We start from the raw sequence: 12,751 nt of genomic DNA on the forward strand, positions 1-12,751 counted from the left end.
AAATATATATATAAAAAATGCATGCATACAATTTCCAGATGCAAGCAACAACATCCTTGATAGCAGCGAAAGCATAAAAACAGTGATAATTTCTACAGGATTATAGGAGTATAAATTATAGGAGTATAAACAGATAAACAGGTAACAGATAAACAGGCCTATATGTAGTGTTGCACCGGACTGCTGCTCTAAACTTTACAGTAATCATGGTAAAAGGAAAAAGTGAAAACAGTTAACTAGAGAGTAGAGACTAGGTAAAACAAAAAAGTTGAGAGTGAGAATGAATGCAACTTGAGAATTATGGGAATAGCAGACTAAAAAGCTCCCAACTGTTTTTGAGTTTGTAGGTCTGTAAAGTAAGATTTGGGAAGATTAAGGTTAATTTAGTAAGCAAGGGTGGGGATTTGGCAAATTGAGGCTACTGAAAAACAGTGTTTGATGTTATCGTTGTTACGTCGTTGATTTTTAAATTGGTGGTTAGAAAACAAAACTGAACAGGGGCACAGCTACAGGTGAGTCTAGAAGAAGTCTAAAGAAACACTTGACATGAATATACAAGTTGATAAATTAAGTGTTCATTGTTCAGGGATGGTGTTTATCCTGATTCCTGTCAGAGGGTCAACAAATATAAGGGTATATTTATATAGCGCCTTTATCCAAGGCGCTTTACATTACATTCACCCATTCACACACACACATGTATGCACCAATGGCGGCGGAAACCAAGGCACCAACCAGCACATCAGGAGCAATTAGGGGTTCAGAGTCTTGCTCAAGGACACTTCGACACCAACTCTGGGGGAGCCCAGGTTCGAACTGGTGACCTTGGTGTTACCATCCGGCAACTCTACCCCTGAGCCACCGCCGCCGCCATATAGCGAACGATAGGTGCTATCATTTTCAACGTACTGTAGCAGATGGAGTCTTCAAATGGGACATTTTGATAGATTTTCAATGCACATTAGTGTTCATAGGTGGGCTTTGGCAGCTAAATTAAAATTAAATTAATTAGTTTTTTAAGACACACACACACACACACACACACACACACACACACACACACAGTACAAACCTGCTCTCCATGGTTTCTGACTTGTATTCAATGGCGATAAGCAACAGTTTCAACTTGACGTAGCATAGCCTGCAAAGACACACACAGTATATGTAGAGACAGCATGGACATAACTGTAGTGTAGTAGACCATACATGTGTAGGCTATACTAGAGGTTTCGCCAACTAGACTTTATAACTAGTCGACTCGTATAAAGTCGACCTACTAGTCAACTAGTCGAGGTTATCATTCATATTAACCATTCATCAGTACAGTAGGATAAACAAAAATTGCAGAGAACAGCAGCAGCAGGTGAGGCTCAGCTAAACAGGCTTGACAATCATTTTTATGGAAGTATTCACTGTTACCAAAACTACTCTTGCTCTCTCTCTCTCTGCCTATTTATTATTACATGATATGGTAACCATAAACTAGTCGATTATTAGGCCAAACTTAACAAAAAATAAATCTGTAGTCGTGAAACCCAAACCCCTAACCACGTATGCCTTATTTTATTTCCGTCTACACCAAATAATCTTCGACAAAAAATGAATAAAAAAGACCTGAATTGTGAGTTTCTTTGTTACTTGCTGCTTGGGCAGAGGGAAGTGATACTTACTCACAAATAGTGGGGAAGGTGAGGCCCACAAAGGCAGTGGACAAATACTCGGTGTACATTTCATTAGCTACTCCTTCCAGGTAATACTTCTGCCATGTGTCCTCTTCAATCTGACGGAGAGCAAGAGAGCGGCCATGTCAGAGGTATAAAGAATAGCACACAGTACCGTTTTAAAGACATATTGATGTGTATTGATCTTAACTTCCTTACACAATGGCAGCATTTATTTCAAGGTTCAACATTGTGTCTTGTGCACATGTATAAGAATACAAACATATCGCCTCTGTCAGGTGGAAACCTCATTATGTCAGAAACACGTACTTTTTAGAATTCAAATTCACAAAAAACAAACAAAAAGATATGGAGATAGGAGGTTTCTGCCCGACAGCAAAGATATGTTTTGTTCGGCTTCCTTCAGACAATGCAACGAGAGGAGCACAAGACGAAGCGGCCGTAAACGACGCCATCGGCTCTCTCTTGCAAAAAAAATCAAATTAATTCAAGGTTTGTGTAATGAGTACATCCACACAGAACACAAATATCTGTATAAATATATACGTTCAAGGAACCTTCTAAAACGGCCTCTCATTCAGTGGCTCAATTGCTGCTCCGTTCCGTGTCCGGGCAGAGAACCCAACGTGGCCAGCAGATGTTGCATCGCACCACATCAGGTCGTTATAAACTTATCCATCATCTTTATGACATGAGAACAGTTCTTTGATAGAGAGCAAGCACCTCTTCAGCATTCAGTACCAGAAACACTGAACAGCTTCCATATGAGATGCCAGAGTGAAATACGATGTGGCATTCAAACCCCCAAAACACTCACACACCTCTCCTTTTAGTTTTTTAGTTTTTTCTGGACCAACGGCAACATTTCCCACAGAATTTATTCCCTCCGATTAAACTATTCCATGTGACAGCAAAAGACCTACTGGATGAATAGAAGTATGAGACAAGGTTACTATAGGTCTGCACTTTATTCATTTTTATTTGCATTTAATTTTGACGTTTTCATTTCGAGTTCATTCGTTTGTACAAAAAAAAATAAAAAATAAAAATGTTACTCAAGTACAGCACTCAAGTAAATCTACTTTTTACCGACGGCCGCTGCAAGTGATGAATATAGCTGCAGGAGAGGCAGCGACAACTTAATAAATCACTCCACTGACAGAAACATAGTGCCAGTATTCATTTTGCTCCGTGGTTTCCGCTGTGTTGCCTCGGCTGTGTTGAAAGGTAGGACTAGAGGAGAGGTCACAGCCATTACCTCGATGAAGGAGCGCATGGAGAAGAGGTTGGCCAGCATGGTGGACAGGCCCTGGGCCAGGCAGCTCTGGGCGATGAAACCCGCCTTCAGCTCGGCCAGGCAGATAGCATCATCGCCCTCCCTCCAGTTCCAGCTCGGAATGTTCAACAGATGGGCCTGCGGAGCACGGAACACACAACGCCACATGACATGATGACATTTTTTGCTAAGGTTTTCTATTTGTCAAAATGCATTGTACAAACAGATAGCGTTTTAGGTCGCGGACCCCCAGCTGAAAATACCATTAGGTCCCTGTGTTTATTAATAATAATGGAACAACAATTTGGAAAATAGCACCGGCTATTTTGGAATAGCCAAAGCAGGGGAAAAAAACAGCAGAGACTAGAGAGCCAGGGAAGCAAAGGCAGCGAGGTGGGTGTTCGACACCGTGCTATCTGGACACATTTAAACATTTAAAACTACAACCACAAGCATAATGTTCGTTCTCTCTCTCTCAATTCAATTCAATTGAATTAGCTTTATTGGCATGAATGTACTAGCTACAGTATTGCCAAAGCATGAAGTTCAACAAAAGAACCAAACTAAATTAAATAAATAAAAAAATATAACAGAAAACAAGCAAATAGAACATTAATTCTCACAATACAATATGAAAATACTGTCATACTGGTCAAAATGTACAGTATTAAATGTGTCCGTGGTGTGTCTCTCTCTCTCTCTCTCTCTCTCTCTCTCTCCCGGCAGAGAGAAGTCATTACAACCAGGCTAGTGGTCCGGGCAGCTAGGCTGGTAATCCCCGACGACCTTTGCTGCATGTCATCCCCCCCCCCACCCCATCTCCCTCAAAGCCCCCCAAAAATATCCAAAAATAAATAAATAAATTACTATATGTTTGATATAATGGCGAAAAGGTAAACAGATCATACAAAATGGTCTCCTAACTGGGCGCAGGAGACTGACAGCAAATCTCTAAGAACGAATGTTTACTGGTGCTATCCCGCGAAAGTGTGTTACTGGGACAGAGAAAGGTACAGTAGATACTACAGTAGTAAAATTGATTTCATCCTGATTTGAAATTTAGTATGAATAAATCTTGGGAAGACAATCTTGGCTTGTGGCGATTGGGTCTAATCTGTAGTTCAGTGACCATGGGACTACTGTTCAGAAGCTGTGTTCACGTTCAGTCTTCCACTGGAAATACTAGTTTAGAGTACAAACTAAAAAGGCAGCCACCTACTACACGCAGATATGGGAAGTAAACCAGAGATGACATTTTTGTCTATTTGTATTATTGATTAACCTTATTTCTGGAAGAACAAGACACTTAATATTTTTATTGACTATTAGAAATATTGATTTTGTTCTAAATATCCACAGGTTGACAAACCAGACATGTTCTGGACACATTATTTTGCATTGTGAAAACGTCCATAGACATTTTGTTGTCAAACATTCAGATCTGGTCTGTGTTACCTTGTTGTGATATTGTAGCATCTGCGTGATGATTCTGACCTTTGGATTATAGTTTTTGATGGAGATGACCCTAAACAGTGAGAAAAAACAAACAAACACATGAGAAAGTAGGCCAAAGAAGTCAGATAACTCATAAATCGTCTTTAATTACAGAGTAGGGATCGAACGGAATGACATGAAAATGTCATGTTACGATTATTGTGGCCAAAATAATTGCGATGAACTATATTATCACGATAATTAATATACTTAAAAATCTTAAAATGCCACTTTTGCTAACGACTTGCACCCCAGCATCCATATTCTGGGGGGGAACATTAGCCAAAAAAATGCAGATCTACAAGCTTACAACGTGTCACATTGTGACACAGTCCAAGTACAGAGGTCCAATGCATGACGGACAATTTCAAGATAAATTCAGACATTCTATATCTCGATCTGACCTCATCACACCTTTTACACTCAAGATACGCTCCACATATCGCTTCTCGCCCTTAGGCGTCTTTTACTGTTATAGTCAACTAAAACTTTTCAAGAGGACTAAAATATGACTAAAACTATATGAAATTGTATTCTAAAGACTATGACTAAACAAAATATAACTTTGCTGTCAAAATGAACACTGACACACAGTACCTCATGATGTTGGCCGCGTCCTCTGAGTCGGGGTCCGCACAATATTTATTGGCCAGTATTAAAATCGCATCTGCATTCTCAATCTGCATGTGCAAGGGGAACAGGTGCAAACATTATATCACCACTCACTTAATACACGCACATGCCGTATGCGTGTGTATGTATGTGTATGTGTATGTGTATGTGTATGTGTATATATATATATATATATATATATATATATATATATATAGACACTCAGCCAGCCAGAGTGGAATGACATACACTATACACATAGAAGTGCACCACATCAAATGTACAGTTATCACATGTACAGGTCAATGCATTGTGGTGAAATTGATAGCATATGTGTCTGTTGGCAGTGGTTCTGCAACCCCTTCAAAGTCCAAGTTCATCATACAACAAGAGTCGGTGACACGTGATTAAATGTAGCCGATCTGCAAGCTCACAATGCGTGACGATACGACGACGACATCATCAAATTTCTCATTTTGAGATCTGGACAGATACGAGCTTTTTGGAAATGATCCTAGATTAGTGAGTCACTGCACTGTCCCTCTGCATTCTATGTACAGTATGTGTTCACCTTGACTCACTGTCTCTATGGAGAGTGGATACACAGCGTCTACTAAAAGGCCTACATTGAAATGTAAACAGTCATTCCCAGTGAGATGATGAGGGAGTGAGGTGAGGGGACGGTACCTTCACTCGGGCCAGATCATGAGGGTTGAGAACAGATCCCTGGTAGAACTCCACCTGGGTGAAGTGACGTTTGAATAAGGCTTCCAGCTCAAGATTAGGGGAAATACTGAGTGAGTGTGAGAGAGAGAGAGAGAGAGAGAGAGAGAGAGAGAGAGAGAGATATAAAGAGTTAGCAGTTGCCTGATAATGTTACAAGAGTAGCGATTTACAATCTTTGAGCGCCCACTGGTGGGTTGTGAGGATCTTGCAATTGGGTCCCCCCCACATTATTGACAAAAGGTTTTTAATCACAATATAGCATAATTTAAAACCATAAGAAAAGTTTTCATTGATAAGTAGGCTTAAGCTAAAGTACTAAGTTAGTTCCATTGATCAAACCCGGAACACCGTATTGATTGATTGATCATTAGCCTGACCTAAGCAGAGACATTTCTGGCCTAGATGGGAGGGTCGCGCCTCAGAAATGCGCGCACCCTGATTGGATCTCATCGATCTGTCCGTCACCCCCGGCCCCTCCTCTCCCCCCTAGTGCAGCGCTACGTCACATCATTTAGAGCGACGCCCACCCGGAAGGGTTGACTCCCACTTTTAGACTGGTTCAGCCCACGGCTTTTTCCAGGCTTTCATCTTTCGCGCAGACGAAATGAAAGCCTGGGTATCGAGGCTAATTGATCATTAGAATAAACATACTCTGAGATTGCACGTGGACACACCCGTCTGACCACTTAACACGGTCAGATGAGTCGGACGGCGGCCGGACACTTTTGAGATTTTCTAAGTGGGAGCCCTTTGGTCCAGAAAAGGCTGGGACGGGACCCGCTGTGATAGAGTTTGTTCTCCGTGTCTTGAATTAACCACATGAACCCGTCAACCTGAGCATCCATATTCTGGGCAGGTCATACTAGGCGATCGTTCACCATATTGTAACTGTGTGTGTCTTTTTCGTAATGTAACGCCCAAGTTTGATCACAGCATCGCACAGCATCGAAAGTAGCAGATCTGCAAGCTCGAAATACGGCATGAAGCGAAGTAGATCTGCTACTTGTAGATCTGTAATTGTAGCAGAAGGTTCACCGCACTTTTGCCAAATCTTATTATAAATAAATATTCACCTATTTTTGGTAAAAAGATTCACCAATGTTTTTATCTTTTGCCCCATTCAGGCATTCCCACAATAGGGACGCCAGCGCTCATGTGGTAAAGATCATCGCTAGCCTATACGCCGTGGCGCAAGAAAGAAGAAAAATAAAAGTGAACTTACTTATGGAGAAATACAATTTCTACATTGACATCATCCCTGTCCTTGTGTAGGAAGTCTTTGAGGAAGTTGGAGACACTTTCCAGGGTAATATGACCACAGACCACAATGTGCCTGGAAGAGGGGAAGGAATCAACTTGAGCGGGCAGCATAAATCACTGCAGACACTGGCATGCCTCCCACTGAAAATCAGTCATACCAAAAAGCACTCTAAAGTCCTACTCTCGATACAGAGTGAAACATCTATTTACATGTCAAGAAAACGGCCTTTCAAAGCAAACACAAAACTGAGTAATATATTTTTTTGACTTTTTTCTTCTTCTTTTCTTCATAAAAGTGAATACTTTCCCCGTCCTATGAAATGAAAGTGGTTAAATTCTGCACGACAAGTGCAATCAAACACTCAACCCTGAACCACTTTAGAAAACCTAAAGATATAATCAGACAGGACCGCAAGTGGTGGGGGGGGATTGTCATCCGTTCTCAATATAAAAAGCTGTCCCCTCGGCCAAAACCGCTCGGCTTTCGTGAGCCCAATGGATGTTGACAAAGACATGCACATCAATATGCTCGTAGCCGTTCCGTACAGGACGTTACTAAAAGCTTCCAAAGTGATTTGGAGCGCCCTGCGGTCGACATAAATTGTAAATAGGACCTCAGACCATTTGACGGCTCCCTGGCAGAGATGCAGCAGTGTGTTACAAATGGGGATCGGGGGGGTGGGCAGCCACACAGGGCTGATTACAGCGGGAAGGGGGAGAGAAAGAGAGAGAACGGGCGGTTCGATTTGGACAGAGGTTGGAGCTTAAAGGTTGCGTCCCTGTGTGTCCCCTGTGTGCACTTCTAGGACGTAGGGATTAAGGAGGGCTTCGTGTTTACATTTAAACTCTTGTGATGATGATGATGATGAGGAGCCTTTTCCACAGTCATAATCGTTGTTGTCTGTTAAAATGCGGCACAGACCAAAGGCTGTCACGGTTAAACGATGTCATCGCACTGTCGGGCAGAGACCTCCTATCTCCATATTTTTTAAGTTTTTTGTTTTTAACTTTTTTGTAAATTAACACCGTAATTGATTGTACTACAGCGTCTCACAAAAGTGACGCGTTTCGAACTCTTTCGAGCTTTTTTAATTCTGAAAAGTAACAGTTTTGGAGATAATAGCTTTCCACCCGACAGAGACGATAATCGAAATGTCTTAACAATGGAAACTGGGCTGGCAAACTTTGCGGGGCTTCTCGCAAACGTGAGCTTCCTAATGTCCCAGAACTCTAGAAGCCATGTGCATTTCAAGTTGTATGATTTAACAAGAGCTGGCGAACACATTAAGGGGAGAGAGGGGCGGGGGGGACTCCCAGATAATAATCCTAGAATTTAGCCGATATCATTCACTCCATTGCCTGATATGTCACTTAATCACACTAATCCAAGGCATTTACGACACTTTATCCGCTTCATTTGCACTGTGGTATAAAGCAGAACCACCCCTCCCCAAAGTGAAACCGAAATGTCACCAAGCCCCCTGTGTGCCAAACCCCCCGAAACGAGAAATCCAAATCCACTCAGTGGAGCCCAGCTAGTCTACTCTACATTGACTGGGATTAGTGTGGACAGCGAAGCGGACACCCTAATTACCCTGCGGAGACCTGTAAGAAAATCTGTGTAATGACAATGGCTTCATCATCCCCCCCACACTTAACAGGATGTGCCAGGAGATAATTAAGCCACTCCAGTTTTGAGTCCCTGGGTTTGGAGGGAGCGGTTCGTGTTATTAAGTTACTTTTTTTTTTTACACGTAATCTGCATGGTCATCTCCGATCATTGTTCAAGACCTGGAGCTGCTAGATCCGCTCGAACAGATATCTCCTGATCCAAGAACATGTTCTCATGCACTGGTGGTAAGGCCGCGGGACAGAGCCAATGCATTAGCTTCCAACTGAACGTCTGAAGTTTTTATATAGCACGTTATTGAGTTGAGGAAACGTCAGTCTTTATATGGAGAAGCCGATGAGAACCTTCACTGTAGCCCTGCTCCAAGCCACCGACCGTGCATTCTCCTGTCCTGTTGCCAGGCGGAATGGGACCGCCGGCCCAGCTAGCTGGCCTGGAGTGGACTCGGGGAGGTGGCATGCTGCGGGCAGAGCAGGGCCACTTGGTTTAATGCTCTTCACAGATGTGAAGAGCATGTCGTTAGATGTGAATCTAACGACTTGAGCGGCTGTGATGATCGCATGCAGTGGTGGACAAAGAAGGGCAGAAACCTCTTATCTCCATATTCTAACTTTTTGTGTTTTTTTTGGAAGATTAATTTAACGCCACACTCAAAACTGCAATTTTGTTTGCTATTTTTTAATTTAAATCATAATGATTTGACTCAATTTGAATCAATCGAGCCCACAGCCCAGTATTTTAGTCAAAGCATAGATACTTGTAGCAGTGACAACAGCAAGTACTTGCTCAAAGCGAGTCACTTGTGGATCTGTGCTACCTTGATCAAATAGGGCATGAATTTACAGGGAAAAATAAATAAATATGGAGATAGGAGGTTTCTGCCCAACAGCAACAAAATGTACTATCCACCACGGACTGCATGACCAGAGATGAGAGAAGGCCTGTGTGGTTTGGCCTCATGAGGCTGATGAGCTGTGGTGTTTTTCCTACTGCCACAGTCCAATGCCACCCACCCTCCTCCTCCACCCAAAGAGATCCATCCACCCTCCTCCTCCACCCAAGGAGATCCGTGTGGGAATAGGGATGTGGATTCTTTGGGTTCGAAACATTTGTATGAGTCTTACAAACATACTGCAATCCCCCCCCCCCCCCCCCCCCCACACACACACACACAGTATTGGTTCATCATCGGCAGAACCCAGCAAGCACGGTCAGGACCTGGACGAATTAGTGACGTCTCGATTGGGGCCAGATCAAGTCAAACCACGACTAGTCAGATCTGGCCCATAATATCACCTGATTTCAACCAACATAAATCCTGCCCATTAAGACGGACGTCCCTGGATTAATCAGAGAGAGTCCGATCGAGGCCAGTTAAGTCATATCATAACTAGTCAGATCAGGCCCAGAATAAGCTGGTGAAGACGTCCTGGAAATGACGTAAAGATCACCCCCATATGGGCTGTGATCTGGCCTAGTTCTGAATGCCCTGGGAATGAAACGATGCTACTCATAATGTCTCCTCCTCATTATTAGTGAAAGTGTTTGTATAATCCCCCAATTTATCCTCTCTCTGTAGGGCTAAAGAGGAGCTATTAAAGAGCGTTGTCTCCTTCAGTTAGCTCACGTTGTTCCAACTCATCCAGGAGCTTCTGATTAAATTATCTTTCTACACCAGTGGTTCTGAAATTTGTCAGGCCAGGACAAAAATAGGACAAAAATAATCCTATTTAAAATCGGGTCCTCCCCACCCTGACAAGCACTTGGAATAGTAGGAGTTGAGGCATTACATTTAGTTGAAATATTGTGAAACGTTGTGCCTCTTTCTTAGGTAATATTTAACATTTGGCCAATGTTTGAATTGTATTCAAACCCACAGTTTGAGAACCACTGTTCTACACGACCAAGAGTGGCATCAGCTCAAATGTGGTGCCATCTTCCAAATCGTTGCTGTCAGGCAGAAACCTTGCAGTATATTCATATTTCATTGGTTTTTCCCTCCCGTAAATTCATTCCCTATATACAGTATGACATTTCAAGTGAAAGTGGTCACTAAATATTAATTGTTTTTAACTAACATTTTCCCCTCATATGCTGAAAACGAACACTTTTGGACATATGTTTCTGCCTGACGAGTCGACCACAGCATCAAAATTCACAACAATAATCACAGAATAATGGCACAGTAAAAAATTCAACCATTCATTAATTCATACAATTATTGATACCTGAAAACCACCAGGGTAACAGTTAGTTATCCTCAACATCCAACAAGTTAAAGTAAATAGAAAGTAGTACTCACAAGCTCACGGAAAACAAGAAAAGGGTTTACAGAAAAACCCATCAAAATGCGTATACAGTACAGGCCGTGCACACACACACGCACGCACGCACACCCACACAAACAACACGCATGCAGTGAAATAACTACATACACAAAGAAGGTTAGAAAAACGCGCGCACACACACACACACACACACACACACACACACACACACACACACACACACACACACACACACACACACACACACACACACACACACACACACACACACTCAGGGTTCGAATGTTCGCTCGTTAAGGTTGCCACTCGAATCTTAATTTATGGCCTTGAACCATTCGTTTTATTTATTTATTATTATTATAATGTTTTATTATTATAATTATTTTTTTTTACTCAGAAATATATCTCGGCGAGAATGCGATATGCATATGCGATATGCATATGTTCATGTTGTGTTTACAATCATTTGAAAGTCCTGCAGAAGAGACAAACACAGTGACACACACATTAATGAAAGAGAGAAAGCTAACGAGCAAGGCAAGCTACACTCTAGTTTTAGCTGCCTGCCAGCAACTCATTCAACTATGGCTCTGGCTCATTTTTATGGAATGATGAGCTCGCATCAGGGACGTATTTGCTGACCATTTGGTTGCCCTACTCGTAGGATATTTGTGCTGCCCCCCTCCCGACGAGAGTGCTGCTAGCCTATTCCTCATGCAGATCGGCTATTTTCGCTGTTTGCGAGGACGCACACACGGCCGCTGGCAGCAGCGGAGCACATGTCAGAACCACTAGACGCTTTGTGTGTGTGTGTGTGTGTGTGTGTGTGTGTATGTGTGTGTGTGCCCGCACGGCGCACGCGTGTGTGTTGGGAGAGAGAGAGAGGGGGAGACGCGCTGCGCTCTGATCATGTTCAAGACGGATATCTCATCTCATTATAGTGTATTAAAAGTGAAGACGGTTGTATCCACACTCAAAATGCACACCTTCCCGGTCGGCCAACCCGGTAGCAACCCTCACCAACCCCTGATGAACTTAACCATTATTTCACTGATATAGTCTATGCAACGTCGCCCCGGAGGATCTATTTATGAATTGCAGCCTGGTTAAAAGCACTCTGAGAAATTAATTAATTAGAACCAATTAACCAAATGGTTCGGATGTTCGCTCGGAAATTCCTGCAAATGTTCGAGTCCTAAAAACAGGGCTAGGGTACAGCCTTAACACACACACACACACACACACACACACACACACACACACACACACACACACACACACACACACACACACACACACACACACACACACACACACACACACACACACACACACACACACACACACACACACACACACACACACACACACACACACACACACACACACCAAACAACAACTACAGCTGTTACTTCCCATTTTTAAGTTATCGACGCGGATTAACCAAACTGCAAATTATCGTACTGTTCATGTGTTGTATTGATGCCTGTATAAGATACAAGATACGTTTTTTTGTCGTGATTAATCCAGTTGTGTTTGTTTGTATCGTACTGCTGTACTTTTCAATAAAAATATTAAATCAATCAATCAATCAATCAAAATCATAGCCGAGTAAGCCTACTGTTCTAATCGAGAGGGGTAATATGTTGCACAAAATCTGAAATTGCTTTAATTAACTTTCAACCTTGCTTCCCTACCATATTGTCAAAAATGGTCAATTCAACATCTTTTTCAAAAATATACATAATCTATAAAATAATCCCTAAGAAAATAATTGACTGTT

General features: G+C 42.3%; 1 protein-coding gene across 11 annotated transcripts in view; it reads right to left on the reverse strand.

Annotated features, from left to right (window-relative positions):
* Positions 1 to 12,751, reverse strand: part of kcnma1a (potassium large conductance calcium-activated channel, subfamily M, alpha member 1a) — a 263,823-nt gene that overhangs the window by 63,242 nt on the left and 187,830 nt on the right. For all 11 annotated transcript variants that reach the window (XM_083775288.1, XM_083775287.1, XM_083775296.1 and 8 more), the window contains exons 10-16: positions 7,013 to 7,123; positions 5,752 to 5,857; positions 5,050 to 5,132; positions 4,414 to 4,483; positions 2,941 to 3,096; positions 1,671 to 1,780; positions 1,073 to 1,141 (exon numbers count right to left, since the gene is read on the reverse strand). In XM_083775288.1, the coding sequence (XP_083631414.1) occupies positions 1,073 to 1,141; positions 1,671 to 1,780; positions 2,941 to 3,096; positions 4,414 to 4,483; positions 5,050 to 5,132; positions 5,752 to 5,857; positions 7,013 to 7,123 (705 nt within the window). The remainder of the gene's footprint in view (positions 1 to 1,072; positions 1,142 to 1,670; positions 1,781 to 2,940; positions 3,097 to 4,413; positions 4,484 to 5,049; positions 5,133 to 5,751; positions 5,858 to 7,012; positions 7,124 to 12,751) is intronic.

The sequence above is a fragment of the Protomyctophum parallelum genome (assembly GCF_964188405.1).
Source record: "Protomyctophum parallelum genome assembly, chromosome: 10".
Lineage (NCBI taxonomy): Eukaryota > Metazoa > Chordata > Actinopteri > Myctophiformes > Myctophidae > Protomyctophum > Protomyctophum parallelum.